Source organism: Entelurus aequoreus, linkage group LG09 (genome assembly GCF_033978785.1).
Source record: "Entelurus aequoreus isolate RoL-2023_Sb linkage group LG09, RoL_Eaeq_v1.1, whole genome shotgun sequence".
Taxonomy (NCBI): domain Eukaryota; kingdom Metazoa; phylum Chordata; class Actinopteri; order Syngnathiformes; family Syngnathidae; genus Entelurus; species Entelurus aequoreus.
The window spans coordinates 30952142-30973080 of NC_084739.1; the positions used below are offsets into that span (position 1 = coordinate 30952142).

Here is a 20939-nt window from a genome sequence, read left to right on the forward strand (position 1 = left end):
TGCCCAAGGACACAACGGCAGTGACTAGGATGGCGGAAGCGGGGATCGAACCTGCAACCCTCAAGTTGCAGGTACGGCCGCTCTACCAACCGAGCTATACCGCCCCGTAGCCGTTCCCCGGGTGGAATTTTGGAGCTCCCATTGGCTCTGCTGTTAGCTGACTTTTATTCACTTTTATTCAACTTTTTATTTTTGTTCATTTAATATTTAGAATATGTCGTTGTGTCTTTCAAAATTATTGTGAACGATGGGTAAAATTCCAAAAAAGTGCAGTTCCCCTTTAAAGGAAATATTCAATCAGACAACACCTCTGTGGCTAATTGTTCAAGTAACACTCTTTGCAATGCATCTTAGTTTAGATCAATAATATAATGTAGTTTACATTTATTTATTATAAGTTTGCCCTTGCTTAAGTACTTAAAATACATGTGTCTATAGCATACTTGCCAACCTTGAGACCTACGAATTCGGGAGATGGGGGGCCGGGGTGGGTAGCGCTAGATGTATATATTCTCAAGTATTTCTTATACATATATATATATATATATATATATATATATATATATATATATATATATATATATATATATATATATAAATAATCCGTTCATTAATGAGTATATCCGTTCGGCCACCGCGTTCAATGGAGAAGTCTGATCTACAAAATTTGGAGGCAGCATACCCCTTCCCCTTCGAGCTGTCCTGGATGATCTGAAATTATTTTTTCCAATCATTTTGGAACTTGCAAGCATACTTCTTCTTCTTACTCTTCGTCGCCATGTCTCTTTTTCGTTCTTCTGCTTCGTTTCTGTTATGTTTTTGGACATTACTACTTGCCGTAGTTTTGAAGCAATGCATGATGGGAATCCGGATGTTGTGTGTCAGTGTATTAACGTGCCGGCTAGAATAAACACACCCTGAGAAATAGCTCCGTGCCTGCCTACTTTATGGGTTATAGATAAACCTATGGATAACGGAGACATATATAATAGTCTCATTTTCAGGTGAGAGAGGACGCTAAAGTCAGTGCCTTTAAGGCACGCCCCCCAATATTGTTGTCCGGGTGGAAATCAGGAGAAATTCGGGAGAATGGTTGCCCCGGGAGATTTTCGGGAGGGGCACTGAAATTCTGGAGTCTCCTGGTAAAATCGGGAGGGTTGGCAAGTATGGTCTATAGATGTTTTAATTAATCTTGGTCATTGTATGCTCAGGGCAGTCAATCGGTCACAACTGGGCTGTTCAGTCAAAGACGTTTTGCCTCTCATCCGAGCAGGCTTCATCAGTTCATGCTTATGAACTTAGTTCGGACTAGATCTGACCAATGCTGAGAATTAAAAGATATGTCTTAGAAAAAAAAAAATTGGCATTCTAATTGACCTGTAATTCCAAATTGCCTATCGTCGTGAATGTGAGTACCGGTATGTTTACTTGTCTGTACAATATGTGCAATTGTGTGGTGACTAGTTCAAGGTGCACCCACCTCTCGCCCAAAGTCGGCTGGATAAGCTCCAGCTCACCCTAATTGAGAAAAGCGGTATAGAAATGCACAACAAAAGGCGCAGTGGTCTGCACAGAAGGTGTAATATATCATAACCTGGATTTTGGATGTACAGTATATTGATGTAATGTAAAAAAAAATATATCTGCTGCATGTCAACATGAAATAAACATTTAAGAAGAGCTATTTTTTTGTTTTTAATTTGCAGAGTTAGACCTTTTTATCGATCGTTTTCTATTTTGATTTAATTCCTATATTTATTTTGCGATATTTCTCCTCCGTCACTACTCCCCCTGGACTTCCTCATATAGAGTAAAACACACTCTTTGTTTCTGCAGTAATTGGATGAGATGACCTAAGTTGTGTCAGTGTCCCCATCACCTCCTCTCCAGCGATGCGCAGAGAGCGTGGAGTAGGAGGCATACATTCAGAGAAAGAAAGAATTGAAAAATGGAGTGCTCCCACTGACAGGAACTCTGATTAGGCAGAGGAGGCGGTCGTTGTCCCAGTACAGTGAGAGCAGGCAAAACCACAGGGGGTCATTGTGACACTGTGGAAAGGTTATCATGACTGTAGGGGTTTCAAGAGGATGAACAAATCAGTGCTTTACATGGCTGGATGGAGATGTCCTAAAGAGACCGTCTAAAAACAGAGCGGGACTCTATCATCAAAGAGGGATGAAAGAGAAGCACTAAATTCATTGGGCTAAAAGGCTTCATTTATATTTATGCAAATATAAAAACACAAGCCTTACATACTTTTTTTTCCATGAATCTAAAAAGGTTGAAAGTTCAAAGATACACCTCAAAGGATTACATCTTTGGGGTTATGATGTTTAACTAAAAGCAAGTAGACCACGTTGGTTTATTTCCTTTAAATCCCTCGACTATGCTTTGAGCTTATGCTTGCTTTTATTGTTTTGATGATGCTATCCCAAAACAGGCTAAACCGTCATCATTTTTCAGAATAAAGTTTAAGTAAAAAAAAGTGAGATTTCTTGTTTGACCCATGTTACAGTTTAAAACAACATTTTCATTGATCAGCATATTCCACAACACGACCTCGTGAGACCTTAGTTCAGTCAGTGTCAAACTTTTTGAGATGCTTTGTCTTTTTCTCTGCTTTTTTTGCACAGCAAAGCAAAAAAAGCAAAAAAGAATAAGAATATACGCTAAAAATTATGTAAAAATATTTTCACATTAGGGATGCACAAAACAAAATCCACCCCGATTTCCACTGTCATGTACTCAAATTTTTAAAATATAAAAAAGAAAATTAAATGGTATTTATATAGGTCCAAAAAAAGCTACCATTTTACACAACGACTCACATTGCGCCCTCCCTAACGTAGAGGTCGACACTTTCTTCTTTTGCTCTACGACCCGGCCAGTGCAGTGGGGCCAACTCACCCTGGCCAGCGAGGCACATTGGCAATCTATTTAATCAGCTAATGGGAGAAGTGATGGCATTTTTGACAATTCTGTTATATCCTTCTAAGACCAAGTGTCCTCCGCAGTGGACATTTGTGTTTTGCAATACAGGGACATTTTCTTAGAAATTAAAGTTAGAGTTAAAGTACCAATGATTGTCACACACATAGTAGGTGTGGTGAGATTATCCTCTGCATTTGACCCATCACCCTCACCCCCTGGGAGTTGAGGGGAGCAGTGAGCTGCAGTGGTGGCCGCGCCCGGGAATAATTTTTGGTGATTTAACCCCTAATTCCAACCCTTGATGCTGAGTGCCAAGCAGGGAGGTAGTGGGTCCCATTTTTATAGTCATTGGTGTCACGACGTAGACTATCTTGCAGCTGGCTGCGTGGATGGTTTTCCCGGAATGCTGTCGGACCAGACCAGTCATGGCTTGAAGGTATATACATGATTTAATTTAATACTATAACAAGAAACAAACAAAAGGGTGCGCACAAGGCGTAGGTAAAACTTGGCTATGAACAAAACAATAAACTAGCACTTGGGCAAAAGCTATGGACATGAAAACGAAAACACTTACTGTGACGTGAAAAAACAAACAATTATGTGGCATGTCATGAAGCATAAACAGGGCGTGATAATGACAGAAGTAAACTGAGTTAATGTCGCCAGACAGACCAACTGAAAATGACAGGCTTAAATAGTAGAGACATGATTAACAACCAGTGCATGAGTCCAAAATGTGAACAGGTGAAACTAATAAATTGTCATGGAAACAAACAGGAACTAAAAAGAGTCCAAAAACCAAAACAGCACATGGCCAAACAAAACATGATCACAGACATGACAATTGGTATGACTCGGCCGGGATTTCAACTCACAACCTACTGATCTCTGGGCGGACACTCTAACCACTAGGCCACTGAGCAAATGTATGCCTCTGACAAATTACAATATATGCGTGTAAAACACAAAACATTGTAGATTCACATTTTTTTCCCAAATTGTGCAGCCCTACGTCATATTCTGTGGGTATACATTTTACATTGGTTATAATGGTTGAATTAGATAAAATCTGGACGAAACGTACAAGACATAACTGGACATTGACTGTACCTGGATCCGTCTGGTAACTTCCTATCAAAGGATGTGCTGCGTGGGATAGCGGCCTGATGCTGCTGCAGAATCTGCTGGCACTGGAGGCGATCTGGTCCTTGAGTAGGTGATCCTCTGGACAAAGGAGCTCCAGCAGCTGCTGGCACCCTATGCCAGGTGGTGTTCCTTCTGAAGGGTGTCTTGTACTCGCAGGGTGTACCTTCACTGTCGACTTTGTACTCCACCATGGGAATGCGGTAAAGCTCAGAGCAACCCCTAAGAAGGGATGGGGGAAGTTAAAGGCAAGTGTAGTATAAAGGCAGAGAAAAGTTGACCAAAAGGTTGGAGTATATTATATACACACACACACACACACACACACACACATATACAGTATATATAGTACAGGCCAAAAGTTTGGACACACCTTCTCCCCTTCAATGAGTTTTCTCTATTTCCATGACTATTTACATTGTAGATTGTCACTGAAGGCATCAAAACTATGAATGAACACATGTAGAGTTATGTACGGTACTTAACAAAAAAGGTGAAATAACTGAAAAGATGTTTTATATTGTAGTTTCTTTAAAATAGCCACCCTTTGCTCTGATTACTGCTTTGCACACTCTTGGCATTCTCTCGATGAGCTTCAAGCACACCTGTGAGGTTAAAACCATTTCAGGTGACTACCTCTTAAAGCTCATCGAGAGAATGCCAAGAGTGTGCAAAAAAGTAATCAGAGCAAAGGGTGGCTATTTTGAAGAAACTAGAAAATAAAACATGTTTTCAGTTAGTTCACCTTTTTCCTTTTATACACACATATATATACAGTATACATATATATATATATATATATATATATATATATATATATATATATATATATATATATATATATATATATATATATATATATATATATATATATATATATATATATATATATATATATACATATATATATATATTAAAGTTAAAGTACCAATGATTGTCACACACACACTAAGTGTGGCGAAAGTATTCTCCTCTGGGAGATGAGGGAAGCAGTGAGCAGCAGCGGTGGCCGCGCCCGGGAATCATTTTTGGTAATTCAACCCCCAACTCCAACCCTTGATGCTGAGTGCCAAGCAGGGAGGTAATGGGTCCCATTTTTATAGTTTTTGGTATGACTCGGCCGGGGTTTGAACTCAAAACCTACCGATCTCAGGTTGAGCACTCTATATATACACACACACATATATATATATATATATATATATATATATATATATATATATATATATATATATATATATATATATATATATATATATATATATATATATATATATATATATGTATATATTGATATATATAGTGATATATATATTGATATATAAATATTATGTTATTTATATATACACTTATATCGACCCCAAAACGGGAAAAGGGGTCGATATATATCATATGACCCCTATATGATATATATGATATATATATATCATATATATATATATATATATATATATATATATATATATATATATATATATATATATATATATATACATATATATATATATATATATATATATATATATATATATATATATATATATATATATATATACATATATATTTATATATATATATACATATATATATATATATATATATATATATATATATGAGGTTGTTATGCCTAACGCATTAGTAACTTTTGTTTCTGCACAACAGAGGATCTGCCTGTTTATGATCTAATCCACGGCCTTTGGGAAATCAATTGCAGGGAAGCTTAATTCTCTATGCATGATGTTGAACAATTAGCTAAGTACTAATCGCATACTAACTGTGTCTATTACTGCTGAGTAGTGAAGGAGTTAAAGGAGCTGCTCTGCAAATAGGGCTGGGAAATGCAGTGAGATGGAACATGAACATTATGCTAAAAAGCTGTGCAGAGGTGAGGGTAAATTTATCTCACTATTAATACAAAACAATCAAACCTTTATTAGGATGCAAATTAGTGCATTCATCTTTGCATCCATCGTTAGAGAAATTTATTGTGGACCAAAATTAACTCCATATTTGCGGTAACTGATTAATATTAATCTATTAGATGAACAGTTTGGTATTTAGCTCGCGATTCAATGACGTTTGGTGGAACACTGTTTCAAATCGATGATCACAGGTAATTCAATCACAATGATTATTGGACCCTGCTATGTCTTCATAACATATTATGGTTGGGGAAAGGGGGAAGTGGGTCAGGATTTGTAATTATAATGACAAAACTATTATAGAACGCTACAGGGATAATTACTAAACCATAGGCACACATTTGCTCGCACGTGTTCAGTCACAATGCACTTTACCTGTCATAATAAAGCAATCAAGGTTTTTTTTTCCACTGTCTCCATCCCATTAATGTTAACAGCAGTGAGGAGCTCCACAGTGGACCGGCCCAGGGATCCTGTTTCATGCAACATTAATCTGTGAGCTTGGGCTTTGAGTGTATGCTTGGGAGGAAGGGCCTTACAGGGTGATGGGTCAGGGTTAAATAGCCTGGATGTTGTGCAAGCTCGCCAAAAGTATCTCAAGCATGACCCTCCTGATTACACTTCCATGCTCCTCCAAAGTCTATTTTCCAGAACCCACTGACGGGTGGAAATGAATGTGTACATTGCTGTGGTCACAAGTACAAACAGAGAGGCTTGAGGAGGTTGCACTGACTGATTGTAAAGGAGGCAAGTAATCCATGCAAGTGAGACACTTTCATCAAACTAGGCCATGGCTGGCTGGCTGTTTACAGCTAGCATCTGACTGAGTCTGTGGGTGTTACATGATCCAACCATAAAACATCTACAGTTTCCTCCATTCATCCATCTCACCCATCTGGTCAATGTCTACATCATGTCATGATGAAGTTACTGTTATTGGCATGCACAACATCCTCCTGATCTTGTGGTTTAAATAATGTATTTACTTCATGTGTAGTGTATGATGGATGACCAACGATGATTATATTTGTTTTCTTTGAAACATATACAAGGGGGTCATATACAGGGCAAACTAATTGTTCAATATTTTTTAGTGCAAATATTACAAATAATTAACTGTTTAATTTAAGAAACTTCTTAATTATCAATTCAAAGTTCAGACACAATATGTGTATGCTCATTAAACGACTTAGATACACATCTTGTGATTTCAGGACAAAACATAAGTATGACAACAAAAGATCAGAGTTGTTAAATGATACCATGAAAATAAATGAGCTAGCACTGCGACTACTGCTAAATTAGCACGGCAGTCATTCGGTAAAAAGTCAAAGCTAGCTGCCGCCAAGCTAAGGCAGAGTGACAGTTAAGGCTGTTCAATTTCTGCATAAAGTTTAGCGCCATTACATAAAAATCCTTCCATAAAGCAGCATATTGGCATTTTCGCAATTTCATTGTTTTGAACTACGTACTGTACATTGAAGAGGGGCTGGTAGATTTTGGCCCCCCTAAATTATTGGCTACAGGAAATGAGGTAAACAGCTTTCTATTGTTTTCGAGCCAAGTGTCAATCGAAAGCTCCAGAGATAAGAGCTGTTTTGGTAGCACGTGTGTGGCTAATTCTTCCATGCTAATAGACTTTGCAATCAACACATTAGGTCTTTTTCCACCGCAGGAACTTTTACACAAACTTTCCCATTTACCCGCCTGTGTTTCCACCACCCGGGTAGATTTAGTTCTACAGGAACTATTTTTAATTCCGAGTAGTGATGTGGGACTTTCAGAAGTTCCCCAAGAATCTCAGAGAGGCAGACTGTGCTGTCAAATGCTGATTGGTTGAACACAGTTGGGGCGTTTCCAAAACTTAGTATTTAAAATTTCAGCCCGCATGACAATATGGGAGGACAACTTGTTTATTTCTTAATCATTTACAATCTTAACAACAGAGAGAAGGTAGAACGAAAGGAACTTTTGACTTGCAGTAACTTTTGTGGGGCATCTTTGTCCTGAAGAACGCCGATCAGCGGAACTATCTTGCAGTGTTTTTACTTAGCTCTAGTCTTTAAACTAGTATGCAGTTTCATGCTGTTTATTCATTTTTACAAACTTAAAGCTACGAGAAGTGGACCGACTCTTTAGAATGTACATACAGAGAAATATAAATTATTCAGCCGGACTTCAAAGTGGCAAGGCGAGCTGCTCACTGGGACTCCGACCTCATTGTTTGATGGATAAATGTGAATGCAAGGACAAAGTGGAACGAAGGTAAATCACATCAAATATTCACTATTTACTTTGGTACTAGCTGTAAAAGTAGTCATTGATACGCCGTTAGTGTGGTTATTTGTCTCAACCTGAGTGAACCGAATGCTAATGCTAACAAACAAATACTAAACTTGATGCGTTTATGTTGTGCCGTGAGAAAGATACTGACATTTATTATTTATATATTGTTATTTACAGCTGAAATGGATCACAAGTAAATTGCCTGACCCTCAAGAATTAATATTTACCTTGGGGAACGACTTACTTATCTTATATCGTTTTGTATTGTATTACATTGTATTTAATTTACTTACACTTTGGTAAAAGAAAAATTACTTAATATGTTTATTTACATGGTATCAGTGTAGAAATTTACTCTATCACTCATCTATACATCATCAGCCTGATTTGTATAAACTACTCTGAACTGTGAAATGCGGGAGAAACACAAACCACACACCTCTACAGGAGCCTTTATTTCCAAGAACTAAAGTTCATGAACTCTTGGTGGAAAAAGGCCCAATGGGGAATGTGTGTGTTTATGACCAAAACTATGGATTTTTCTGCGGTGAGTGTGTTTTTATGTATGCATGTAAGGTTTGGTGCGAACTAACTATTATAGTGGAATGTCTAGAGTATATCTATTGGGTTTTATCAACACAAGAAGACCTTATTTAGTCAATTTGTATCAGCTTTTCAAATACAATAAGTCATCAAATTTGAGTTTTATTCAGTTTTTTTTGGACTAGTGTAACTTTCGTGTAAAGGAACCTTCACTTATAATTGTATCCGGAAATGATGTACATCAGTCAAATCTAAGAAAAATAAGTTTTCAAATGATGTGGCGTTAAACCCCAATATTGTTATGAAATGGACAGGCAGTTGGGATGCTAAAAGGTAAATATTATTTTCGAATATCACAGTAATACGGGATAATTAAATAAGAGATACATATGTAACAATTGCATTTCTCAAGGAACGGTTGGTAACCTTACTCTTACCTTATTGAGTGCTGTGTTGAGATAGACTCCAACTGCCCTGCAACTCGATGTGAATATGTGCTTATGAAGATGATGGATGGATGTGCAGTAACACTTTGCTTCTCTGTTCACTGACTGCAGATTGTAATCTGTTCTTACTTTTATTCATTAGGGATGAAAATGTGGTAAAGCCTCAAGAATGTTGCTGACGTTTTCCTCCCACTGTACTGTATACCCACTCATTACCTTGATGAACTGTGTGTACATGGTAATGCCTAGCTGCCACAGTCGATTACTCCCTGGAAGGAAAAACGTGGGTAACAGCTTGTCAACAGGAAATCTCTCAGTTCTGGTTTCTAGCTGTGTTTTTTTTTAACACCAGAATGGTCAAGAAGTGTGAAGGTATGACCCTAATACTCCTGCTCAGTGTTGACTTTTAAAAACAACCATCATACTGTCTGAATGTTTTTTGTGCTGTATTGTATAGGGGGCGAATGTCTCTGTGCATATAAATCATGGCGTAACAGCAGGAAACCAGCACTAAACCTGAGCTCAAGTATGGCGGTGGAAAAAATGGGTGGTAGACACATTCATTCAGCTTTAAAGGAGAGGAACTGGTGTGAAATGACACGCTGTCTGCTTCTTCCAGAACAATTTCCAACAAGAACTGCCAAAACATAAACTAATGCACCTTTACATAAATGCTACAAATTCAACTTTAGTGGCCTATATAAGCTTGTTGAGAAATAGGACATATACAACTAAAACCATCAACCCGGTACAGTCATGTCTTGATTTGGAGGAAGTCATTACCGCACCAGTGTATCAAATTTACAGCGAGATAACATAAAAAAATCTGAACTTACAAAGCAAGTTGGGGGGTAATCAGCTATTGGCTCTAAACAAAATAGAATAGATGAATGTGACAACAGGACCTTGGACCCCAGTCAGAGAGCTGTCACTTCAATGGCATGGCCAGGGACTGAAGGACATGCTAATCCATTCCCACAGACCGTGTCACAGCAAAGAGCCAGAGAGGTTGTGACCTCCACCAGCCCTTTGTGGAGCATTGTCCACAGCTTCATTAAGAAGGTGTGCTAAAATGTCTGTAAAATAACGCTTGAAAAAAGCCTCTTCAATGATTTCTTTGCCAAGTTATCTCAAGGAAAGAGAGGCTCCTGCATAGAAAGCGAAGAGGGATTAAAGCAGAGCAATTTGTGATGCAGGTTCTCAGAGTTTTTGTTTAGCAACGCTCTCTTTCACAGAGTGTCATCATGGGAAGTGAGAAATCCGGCTTAACTTGAGGCCAGATGAAAATCCATGATGACTAGTCTGATGGCACTTCAAAGAAAAGGTCACAAGTGGCCATCTAAATGTCACAAGTAATACTCATTATTGGCAGGGGTCTGTGGCAGGTTGAACCCACTTTAATATGAAATAAACATTCAATCCTGGGATCACAAGCTCTCGGGGGTATAGTGTAGAATGAAAACGGATTGCTGATGCCAGAAAACACACACTTATCTTTTGATTTTGTTTTTTTATGTTCGAATGTGTGTCTTGTAGTTCACTTAAACTTAAACGCCATATATTTAAACACTGCCAGCACGTTATTCCTGTTTTCATAGAGCTAATGTTTGTAATCTTTTAGTCATTAGTTTGATACCCAAATTCTTAACATGGTGACGGAAAAGCCTCTGGTGCTACACTGGGCTAAAACCACATCTTGCCCTTAATACAAGGTACAACTCATAATAGATACATATCTGCTTTGGCTTTGGCTTCAGACGTGAGTAAAACGGTTTAAGCAGCTGAGCAGCTTTAGGGAATTGGCTACACAAAAAGAACAGAACTAATGCAGATCTAACCGTGATGTGACAGAGATTCCAAATGAAGTAATCTAAACAAAAGCATCCCTCCCAACCCATATTTGGTTAAGAACATATTTTTCATGACACAGTGGCAGTGTGAAGCAAGTTACATTGTCTAGAGGTCGTAAGACTTGAGTCCATTGTTATGCCTGCCCCCAACTTTCGAGCCATGGGGGACAGACTGGGGTTTTTAAGCCCCGGCTAAATTCCTTTCCTTTGAGATATTTGTAGAGAAAGTGGAGCACTCATTGTAGACTGCATCACTTAAGAAACTCAGAGCAGCCAGTAAACAAGAATTGAGAGCTCTCAAGGTTCTTCATCTGATCTCTCGCCTCTTGATTTGTTGCAAACTTAGGAGAATATTCGCAAGACCCTGAAAGAGACTATTAAGGTTCTCATGAGACAGCAATAATTTATGTGTTCAGCAAGTGGGGAAATACCCCAGCAAAGCTGAAAAGCACAGACCAGTATGGTCTTCTCTGGTAATACCCACTAATCTGTCGGATGCATCTGTTTTAAATGCCACATCCGGATGAAACACAGTTCAATATGTACTGTACGTCACCTTGTTTACGCTTCCTTCTGACTTTCAGATTATTGTACTCTGATTGAGCAATGTATTTTATGCAAAAAAAATAATGTCCGAGGTGCTGTGATTTACAGGATTACCCACATGTCACACAAACCAAGCTGCACAGCTTACACTGGCACAATGACCACATCAAGAGCTTTGGTTGCTTCAATCCTCCATGCACGGTGTAACCACAGCTCTTGGATGCTGGACCAATCTTTGAGGGATAATTGTTTTGTTTTTTTTAGCTTCCCTCAACTACAATTTTGATCTTTGTGTGTGTTTGCCGATCTTGGTAAGAAGCTTAGACATCAGTTTAGCCAGAGAGGCTGCTGTGTCGGGTTCACAGAGGAAGCATGTTATGGGCCACCATCTGGGGAAACAAATATGCTGCTCCTCTATGGCTAAATGAGAAGTTGACCTTATAACAGATCTGTGCTTAATGTGCAGTGTTTGACTATTCAAAAGAAATATGCTAAATGTTGTTTTTGTCAAAGATTTGTAATCTTTTGTTGATGTGTTCCTATACGCTCATGATTCAAACATTTTAATCCATAACAAATACTGTACAGTATTGTTTCTAAAACCCAAGTTCTTCCTTTTTGATGCAAATCCGAGTGACTGGACTTGACATCCTGCCGTGATCATTTGTAAATGGCAACAATTGGGCTGTTGTAGCACGGAACATCCAAAAAACAATGCTGCAAATCTGAGTGTTATGTCAAAGCCTTTCCCAAACATAAATTGGCAATTGTTGAAGTACATCTCTGAAACATATTTACTTAATTGTCAAGAAAACACAATGTTATAACTATATATTATCTATACTGAACAAAAATATAAACACACCACTTTTGTTTTTGCCCCTTTTTTTCATGAGTTGAACTCGAAGATCTAAACGTTTTACTATATACACAAAATACCTGTTCTTCTCAAATATTGTTCACAAATCTGTCTAAAACTGTGTTGGTGAGCACTTCTTCTTTGCCAAGATCATCCATCCCACCTCACAGGTGTGGCAAATCAAGATGCTAATTAAACAGCATGATTATTGCACAGGTGTGCCCACAATAAAAGGTCACTCCGAAATTTGCATTTTGGCTTTATTGGGAGCCTGGGGGGGGAGGGGTCAGAAAGGCAGTCAGTATCTGATGTGACCACCATTTGCCTCACACAGTGCAACACATCTCCTTTGCTTAGAGTTGATCAGGTTGTTGATTGTGGTCTGTAGAATGTTGGTCCACTCCTCTTCAGTGGCTGTGCGAAGTTGCTGGATATTGGCATGAACTTGGAACGCGCTGTTCTATACGCCGATCCACAGCATCCCGAACATGCTCAATGGGTGACATGTCCTGTGATTATGCTGGCCATGCAAGGATTGGGATGTTTTCCGCTTCCAAGAATTGTGTACATATCCTTGCAACATGGGGCCTTGCATTGTCATGCTGCAACATGAGGTGATGGTCTCGGGTTAATGGCACAATGGGCCTCAGGATCTCGTCACGCATCTCTGTGCATTCAACTTCCGGTTTGGAGTTTGCGCGCGTCTGGCTGTTTTCGAAGTGGGGCTGTCGAGTTTGGCAATTACCTTGTGCAAAGCTAGTACAACTTTTTGTACTTTTTTGTACTTTTTGTGCTGTTTTGGCTTCGCTGTGTCACTGTGCCGTGACACTTTGTAGCTTTGTGCCGATCGGTGCTGCGAGCTAGCACACCGGAGCCGGCTAGCATTACCGGCCTGAGATACGGAGGTGGATTTTTCCTTCTGTTGCTGGATGCGTCGGCAGATAGACCGTGATGCCTGCACCGAGGAAAAGCCCCACATCAGAGGAGTTCGAGGAGATGAGGCTCACACTCCTTTCCCTGTGCGGCGATGTGACTGCGGTGAGGGAGCACCAGGAGCAGCTTTTGGGCCTGCTGGAGGAGGTGAAACAACTACGCCTCCAGAACGTGGAAAAAGACCGGCGCATTGTGGACCTGGAGCAGCGAGTGGACGAGCTGGAGCAATATTCCCGCATGAATGATGTGGTCATCACCGGGATCAAGATCAAGCCACGCAACTACGCACGTGCGGTGGCCGCGGACAGCGGGGAGCCCAGCGTGCAGGAGGCACAGTCGGTGGAGCAGCAGGTGGCCTCCTATCTCCAAAGCAGGGGGATAGAGATGGACCTGGAGCACATCGAGGCTTGTCACCCACTGACCATGAGGAACCAGAGACCACCCGCTGTCCTCATGAGATTCGCAAGCAGAAAGAAGAAGATCGCACTATTAAGGCAAGGACGCAAACTCAAAGGAACAGATGTTTTCATCAATGAACACTTGACCAAGAAAAATGCTGACATCGCAAGGGTCACACGACAACTTAAAAGGCAAAGCAAGATTCAACAAACCTGGGTAACGAACTGTAAGATCTTCATCAAACTAAATGGGACGCCGGAGGAAACAAAAATCTTGGTGATAAGGAAAATAGAAGATCTTGATAAGTATTGACATTGATGCAGTACTTGGTATCAATGTAGCTTTGTGAATTTTACATCATCTCAATGCTACCCACACCAAGAACACAGACCACACCAAGTATTAATATGGACATGTTACAGAAGATCCTCCAACATCAACAAAAAGAACTGGACATGTGTGAGTACCAAGAGCACACCACAACAGAGACTGATATGGACATAGACCCTGATAATAATTTTTTCTCTGCGATTGTTAAAAACTGTAATTATTTTACCCGCGAACAATATGAAAACAGTGTAAAATCAGAAGATAGTCTTTCTATAATACATTTCAATAGTCGAAGCATGTACACTAACTTTGAGGCTATCAAGGATTACTTGAAATAATTTAGTCATCCATTTACCATTGTTGCAATCACTGAAACCTGGTTCAACAGTGATAAAGGTATTGATTTTAGTCTGAATGACTATGAATTAACATACATAAACAGAATAAATAAAATAGGAGGAGGGGTCGCATTGTACATTCATAAATCTGTTACATTTAAAGTTTTAACAAACATGACCATAGCAGTCGATGGATTATTTGAATGTTTAACAGTGGAAATCCTAAATGACAAAAAGACAAATATCTTCATGAGCTGTGTATACCGGGCACCTGGTTCAAGCATAGAAACTTTCAATGAGTGGATGGGTAAACTATTTTCCTCTGTGAACCAAAAAACATATTTATCTGTGGTGATTTTAACATTGATTTGTTAAACTCAACCAAGCAAAAACATGTTGATGACTTCATTGACACAATGTACAGCCTGTCTCTATATCCAACCATAACCAAACCAAGCAGAATAACAACACATAGTGCCACAATCATTGACAACATTTTTACAAACATTATGGGAAATCAAGTCACCAGTGGCCTATTTATATGTGACATCACTGACCATTTACCTGTTTTTACTTTATATGACTGTCATCTCAAGAAAACCAAAGACACTATGGCAAAAATCTCTAAACGAATAACAACTGAGGAAACAATCTGTGCCCTAAACAATAGTTTGGCAGTTCAGGATTGGACTTCAGTATACAGATAACCTAATGTGGACAGTGCTTATTGTAATTTTTTAGACATCTTTACTTCCCTGCATAATAAACATTGCCCCGTAAAAGAATATTTTATAAAAGGAAAAAATAAAAATAGCCCTTGGATCACAAAAGGGATAATTAATGCCTGTAAAAAGAAAAACAATCTCTACAAACTTTTCATCAAAATAAAAACAAAAGAAGTCGAACAACGATACAAGAAGTATAAAAATAAATTAACTGATATTATAAGAACAAGCAAACGGTTATATTATCAAAAAAAACCTATATGAAAACAAAAATAATATAAAAGGAACTTGGGATGTTTTGAATAGTCTAATAAAACAAGGATATTCCAAGTTGACATATCCTGATTACTTTATTGATGAAAACGGTGAATATTATAATATGACTAATGTAGTAAACAAGTTCAATAGTTTTTTTGTAAATGTTGGTCCTAAATTGGCTGTTGATATCCCAGACAATGGAGTTACAAAATCAACTATTGAACAGAATTCTTCGTCATTCTTCCTCTCAGCTACAAATGAGCAGGAAGTGACAAACATTGTGCGGAAGTGTAAAAGTAAGTGCTCCACATACTGCCATGATATCAACATGATATTGGTTCAAAAGGTTATCCTGAATATTATAAAACCATTAACTTATATATGTAATTTATCATTCCAGACTGGCTGCTTTCCAAGTCAAATGAAAATCGCTAAAGTAACTCCGCTCTTCAAAAGTGACAGCAAACACGCTTTCACCAATTACAGACCAATCTCTCTTTTGCCTCAGTTCTCAAAAATCTTAGAGAAACTATTTAACTCTCGACTTGAATCTTTTCTTGAGAAGCATCATATAATCAATGACGGTCAGTATGGCTTTAGGTCCAAAAGAACAACTTCAATGGCAATAACTGAAGCTATTGAGGAAATTACTAATGCACTGGAGCATAAAAGATATGCAGTTGGTATTTTTATTGACCTAAAGAAAGCCTTTGATACCATTAATCATTCAATTCTACTAGATAAAATGGGAAGATATGGAATTAGGGGGCTGGCTAGTGACTGGTTAAAAAGTTATTTAACAGGGAGGGTACAGTTTGTTAAAATGGGTCAATTTTTATCTGATACTCTTGGCATTGCTTGTGGTGTCCCCCAAGGGTCCGTGTTGGGGCCAAAACTGTTTAATGTATATATTAATGATATGTTTAATACATCCAAAATACTGACATTTATACTTTTTGCAGACGACACAAATTTATTCTACAGTAGTGATGACTATAATGAGCTCATAAATACAGTAAACACAGAACTAAACATAGTAAAAAAATGGATGGACACAATTAAATTATCTTTGAATATAAATAAAACTAAGATAGTAATGTTTGGAAATCGCAACATAACGTCTGAACAGAAAATAAGTATTGATGGTACCCAAATTGAAATCGTAAATGAGAATACATTTTTGGGAGTAATAATTGATAGTAAACTATCATGGAAACCTCATGTCAGACACATTAAAACAAAAATCTCCAAAAGCCTCTCAATTATAAACAAAGCAAAACTATACCTCAATGAAAATGCACTCCGTACTCTATACTGCACCTTGGTACTGCCATACCTTACATACTGTGTTGAAGTATGGGGGAATACTTACCAAAACACAATTCATCCTCTGATCATATTACAGAAAAGAGCAGTGCGGATCATTCACAACGTTGGTTATTTAGAACATACTCATAATCTGTTTATGCAATCAAAGTTGCTCAAATTTGATGACCTTGTTAAATATAATACATTAATAATCTTATATAAAGCTTTTAACAAATTATTGCCACCTAATCTACAACGTTTTTTATAAGACGAGTGCAAGCTCATAGCTTGAGAGGCTTTGGATATTTCTTATTGCCGAGAGCTCAAACCACTCGTAAACGTTTTTGTGTGTCTGTATGCGGAGTAAAACTATGGAACAAACTGGACTTACAACACAAGTAATGCCAAACTATTAATCAATTTAAACTATTATACAAACATGGGGTCTGGTTCAAATATAGAGATGAGGGTCTTTAATATGACCTGCTGTTGTACTCTGTCTCAAAGTGTTAACATGTGCTCAATGTTTCCTTACCATTATTGCTATGATGTCTATTACCATTGTTGGTATATTCATTATTCCTACATTGTTGATACAAATGATTGTTACAGTGTAATAATTATTGTTACCTGTGGTAATGCCACTATGATACAACATCTGTATTATAATCCTTGAACAAAGTGAGAGTGAAACTCATGTGAATAATCACTGAATGGAGAACTGGGGGTGGGATTAAATAAGTTATCTTCTTCCCACTCCCTTTCAGGCAAAACTGGACAATAATGCACTATATTAATTTATATTATTATGTTTTGTCAACTTGTACATTTTTGTCATTGCCTGAAATAAATAAATAAATGAACGAAAAAAAAAAGAAAAAAATGCCATCGATAAAATGCACTTGCGTTGGTTGTCCGTAACATGTGCCTGCCCATACCATAACCCCAACCCCATCATGGGCCACTCGATTCACAACGTGGACATTAGCAAACCGCTCTCCCACACGACGCCACACACGCTGTCCACCATCTTGCTCTGAACAGTGAAATCCGGGATTCATCCATGAAAAGAACACTTCTCCAACGTGCCAGATGCCATCGAATGTGAGCATTTGCCCTCTAAAGTTGGTTACGACGACATACTGCAGTCAGGTTGAGACCCCAATGAGGAAGACGAGCATGCAGATGAGCTTCCCTGGGACGGTTTCTCGCAGTTCGTGCAGAAATTATTTGGTTATGCAAACCAATTGTTGCAGCAGCTGTCCAGGTGGCTGGTCTCAGACGATCATGGAGGTACACCTGCTGGATGTTGAGGTCCTGGGTTGTTGAGGTTACACACAATCTGCGGTTATGAGGCCGGTTGGATGTATTGCCAAACTATCTGAAAAGCCTTTGGAGACGGCTTGGTACAGATATGAACATTCAATTTATGGGCAACAGCTCTGGTGGACGTCCATGCAGTCAGCACGCCAACTTCACGCTCCCTTAAAACTTGCGACATTTGTGGCATTGTGCTGTCTGATAAAAATACACATTTCAGAGTGGTCTTTTATTGTTGGCAGCCTAAGACACACCTGTGCAATAATCATGCTGTTTAACCAGCATCCTGATATGCCACACCTGTGAAGTGGGATGGATTATCTTGGCAAAGAAGAAATGCTCACTAACACAGATTTAGACAGATTTGGGAACAATAATTGAGAAGATTAGGTATTTTATATATATATATATATATATATATATATATATATATATATATATATATATATATATATATATATATATATATATATATATATATATATATATATATATATATATATACAATATTTAATAATAATAATATTTATATATACTAGGAAATGTTTTAGATATTGAGTTCAACTCATGAAAAATGGGAGCAAAAACAAAAGTGTTGAGTTTGAGTTTGAGTTTGAGTTTATTTAGAACATGCAAGCATACAACATGATACATCACAATTTCCAGTTTCTCTTTTCAACATGTTCGAAAAAGAGTAGGAAGAAGCAGAACCTATTTAATCCTACCCATTTTCTTTTATATAACAGTTGCTAAAACGTTTGTTCACTTCCTGTTCTCAATTTATTCACAATATACTCCATAAGTAATCACAATAGAAATAAATAATAATTAGTGAAGTAAGTCATATTTCATATGATGAGATGAGTAAGATTATTTTGAGAATGAAAGAATGGATGGATGAAATAAATTCAGAATGTTTATCATGGTTCTTCTTCTTTGTACTTTGTAAACACTTTTAAGTTTGAAGAGTTTCTTGAAGTGGATCATATTAGTGCATTGTTTGATTGCTTTGCTTAATCCATTCCATAATTTAATTCCACATACTGATATACTGAAGGTCTTAAGTGTTGTACGTGCATACAAATGTTTTAAATTACATTTTTCTCTAAGATTATATTTCTCCTCTTTTTTTTGAGAATAATTGTTGTATGTTCTTGGGTAGCAGGTTATAGTTTGCTTTGTGTATAATTTTAGCTGTTTGCAAATTCACTATGTCATGGAATTTCAGTATTTTCAATAAATAAAGGATTTGTATGTTCTCTATATCCAACATTATGTATTATTCTAACTGATCTTTTTTGTAACACCGTTCATGAATGAAGTGTACTTTTGTAGTTATTTCCCCATATTTCGACACAATAACTCAGATATGGTAACACTAGCGAGCGGTAGAGAATATGAAGTGATTTTTGGTCTAGAACATGTTTTGCTTTATTCATTATTGATGTGTTTCTTGCTACTTTATGTTGTATATTTTTTACATGAGATTTCCAGTTCAATTTATCATCAATCATTATACCTAGAAATTTGGTTTCATTTACTCTTTCAATTTCTATTCCGTCTATTTGTATTTGTGTTTGACTTTCTCTTCTACTGTTACCAAATAGCATTATTTTAGTTTTACTGAGATTCAACGATAGTCTGTTTTTGTCAAACCATCTTTTTAATTTGTTAATTTCTTCTGTTAATATTTGTATTATCTTCTGTGTGTTCTCTCCTGAACAAAACGCTGTTGTATCATCCGCAAATAATACTAACTTTAAATCTTTTGTAACTTTACAAATGTCATTTATATAGAGATTGAATAATTTAGGTCCTAGTATTGATCCCTGAGGTACACCACATGATATATTTAGCGTTGTAGACGTGTGTTCGCCTAGCTTCACGTATTGTTTCCTGTTCGTTAGATAACTTCTTATCCAGTTTAAGACTAACCCTCTGATGCCGTATCGTTCTAGTTTTTTGATTAAAATATTGTGATTAATTGTGTCAAATGCTTTAGTTAGATCCATAAACACTGCTGCCGCACATTTTTTACTATCTATTGCATTGGTAATTTCTTCTGTAATTTCAATTAAAGCCATTGAAGTTGAAACATTAGCTCTGTATCCATATTGGTTCTCTTCGAGTATTCTATTTTTATTTATGAAACTCTCTAATCTGTTATTGAACAGTTTTTCAATGATTTTAGAAAATTGTGGAAGTAAAGAAACAGGTCTATAATTTCTAAATTGGTGTTTGTCTCCAGTCTTATAAATTGGTGCAACTTTAGCTATTTTAATTTTGTTTGGAAATTTACCTGTTTGAAATGATAGGTTACTAATATACATTAATGGTCCTGAGATCTCTTCAATAACCCTTTATATCGTTTCCATATCAATTCCGTTACAATCAGTTGAAGTCTTAGATTTACATTTTTTCACGATTATTACTATTTCCTCCTGTGTCACATTACTGAGGAACATACGAGTTGGGATTTCGCTCTATGGTATCATTATAGTCCTCAATTGAAACTGGGTCTGGAATCCTTTCTTCCAATTTTGGTCTAATATTTACAAAGTAATTATTGAAGCTTTCAACTACTTCCTTTATGTTGTCATTATTTATATTTCCGTCTAAAAAGTATTTGGGGGTAATCCCTCTTAGTGCCATTTTTAATAATGCTATTGAGGATGCCCCATGTTGCTCTCATATTATTTTTGTTCCTGTCCAATAATTCACTGTAATATTATTTTCTACATGATCATAGTATGTTTGTTAACTTGTTTTTATACTTTTTGTACTTAATGTCTGCCTCTT

At 37.4% G+C, this 20939-nt stretch overlaps 1 protein-coding gene across 6 annotated transcripts in view; it reads right to left on the bottom strand.

Moving 5' to 3' along the window:
• The window catches only part of LOC133657345 (signal-induced proliferation-associated 1-like protein 2), a 225716-nt gene that overhangs the window by 44994 nt on the left and 159783 nt on the right, over positions 1–20939 (bottom strand). For all 6 annotated transcript variants that reach the window (XM_062058556.1, XM_062058555.1, XM_062058553.1 and 3 more), the window contains one exon: positions 4045–4299. In XM_062058556.1, coding sequence (XP_061914540.1) covers positions 4045–4299 — 255 coding nt within the window. The remainder of the gene's footprint in view (positions 1–4044; positions 4300–20939) is intronic.